The sequence below is a fragment of the Fragaria vesca genome, linkage group LG5 (genome assembly GCF_000184155.1).
Source record: "Fragaria vesca subsp. vesca linkage group LG5, FraVesHawaii_1.0, whole genome shotgun sequence".
Classification (NCBI taxonomy): domain Eukaryota; kingdom Viridiplantae; phylum Streptophyta; class Magnoliopsida; order Rosales; family Rosaceae; genus Fragaria; species Fragaria vesca.
In genome coordinates, this window is record NC_020495.1 from 11,489,214 (window position 1) to 11,491,315 (window position 2,102).

Here is a 2,102-nt window from a genome sequence, read left to right on the forward strand (position 1 = left end):
AATTGGTGATCGTTGAGGTGCTCAAACTGCGATTTGCATGAACGGTTCAAATCTGGCAGATTTGAACCGTCTATTGATTTAAGTTAGTTCAAAGCCTTAACAATCACCAATTGAGATGAAAATTTCCAGAAATGATCCACTCATATATATGAAGAGATTGAACGGTTAAGATTGAAAATGGTGATCGAAAAGTTGGTGTAATCCTTAATCCTTCATATAACCCCAAAAAGGGATCCCTTAAAAAAAGCTTGCTATATATATAATATATAAATATATATATATATATACCACCCTCAAATTCTTGTGGGTTCCATTCAAGTGAAGGTTTGGTAGCAATCACTTGTGGTTGTGGGCACTAGCACTAGCACTAGCCAATAAGGCAAAGGCTCATAACTGGCATGGCCTCACAAGTTGAGGTGGTATGATCGGATCATGAAACAAGGCTCGTGGGCGTCAACTTTCCCATGCAACTTTCTTCAATTCTTTTCGGTTTTCTATTTGTTTAGGGAAGAATTGGGGCAAAAGCAAAGGCTAAGAAACAAGTTCTATCCCTATGAGCTTGTGACCCCATTCCAAAGAGAAGCAAAAAGGAGTGTCAGGAAAACGATCAAACAGATGTTAAAAGAGTGTAGAAGGGGGAAGATGTTAAAGAGAAGAAACACTACATTCAGTAAAGGCAGAAGTAAAGGAAAGCTGTCAATCCCTCCCTCCTTTCTTTTATAAACCATCCTCAGATCCAAACACAACTCTTAGACCAAAACACAACACAGAAACACATAGTAGAAAGCAAAATATAGAATCAACAAGAATGAAGGGAAGAGATGCCAAAGGAGCTCTTTCTGCAGATTTACTGGTATGTTTTCCTTCAAGGACCAGTTTAACCCTTATGCCAAAATCCATTTGCAGCCCAGCAAGGTCCTTAGAAGCCAAAAAGCACCACATCAATCACAACCAGCAGCTCGTCAAGAGAGGCAGAACCAAAAGCTTTAGCCAGGGCAGTCCCATGTTATGGGCCAAAACCAAGGCAATGGGCGCGGAGATATCCGAGCCTACGTCGCCAAAAGTCACATGTGCCGGACAGATCAAGGTCCGGCACAAGACTGGCTCGATCAAAAGCTGGCAATCAGTGATGGAGGAGATTGAGAGGATTCACAAGAATAAGAAGCACAAGAAGACGAAACCGAGTTGGGCCGAGGCTCTCGGGTTCAAGAAAGATGTAATGCACTTCCTGACGTGCTTGCGAAGAATCCGATTCGACTTCCGGTGTTTTGGGTCCTTCCCTCAAGCAGATATCACGTCTGACGATGAAGACGATGATGAAGAAGAAGAGGAAGACAGAGAAGAAAACCATGCGGGCGTTGAAGGAAGTGAAGGCACTGACGAAAATTCCAGAACGGTTTTTTCGAAATGGTATATGGTTTTACAGGAAAACCAGAGTGATGGTTTTTGCAAACAAGATAGAATTCAGAGAGATGATAAGGCTAGTTTCGGGGACGATGGATCGACTTCTGAAGTACCCTCAGTTCCACCACCAAATGCTCTGCTTCTAATGAGGTGCAGGTCTGCTCCTGCAAAGAGCTGGTTAGAAGAGAAAGAAGAAGAAGAAGAAAACAATGATCATGAAGAAAAAGAAGAGAAAGAAGAATGCCAGGAAGCAAATATATCTGAAAAACAAGAGAGAAAAGGCAAAATTACTTTGAAGAGCTTAATGGATGAAGAAAAAATGAAGAAGATGAACGAGAACCTGGTGGTGATGACATACGGTTCTGATTTGTACAACATTTCAACTGAGATTGCTAAGGAGACATGGGTTGTTGGTGGAATGAAAGATCCGATTTCGAGGAGTCGAAGTTGGAAGAGATGATGATGATCTTCTTTTCTTTTTTTTTTTTTTTTTTTTTTTTTTTTTGTTTCTTTTTGCCTGATTAGTTTTCTGTGGTTATTTTTGAGCTTTTTTTGGGAACTGGAAAATTCAAAAGCTCCTTTACCTTTAGTTTGGTTTTGATTCTTGTTGCCATAGATTTGTACATGTACAGCACTAAAGCTTTCTTTTTCATTTTGTTTCCCCGGAAAACGATTTTATAGCCATCTCCATTTTCTTG

At 40.4% G+C, this 2,102-nt stretch overlaps 1 protein-coding gene across 1 annotated transcript; it reads left to right on the plus strand.

Moving 5' to 3' along the window:
- The first annotated feature begins 458 nt into the window (after positions 1–458).
- LOC101314755 lies at positions 459–1,864 on the plus strand. The gene has a single exon (XM_004299586.1). The coding sequence runs from the start codon at positions 809–811 to the stop codon at positions 1,862–1,864; it is 1,056 nt and encodes a 351-aa protein (XP_004299634.1). The 5' UTR covers positions 459–808.
- The last annotated feature ends 238 nt before the right edge of the window (positions 1,865–2,102 follow it).

What these genes read in the sequence shown, in the direction of transcription:
- LOC101314755 (XM_004299586.1), top strand. Translation starts at nt 809, where the DNA reads ATGAAGGGAAGAGATGCCAAAGGAGCTCTTTCTGCAGATTTACTGGTA.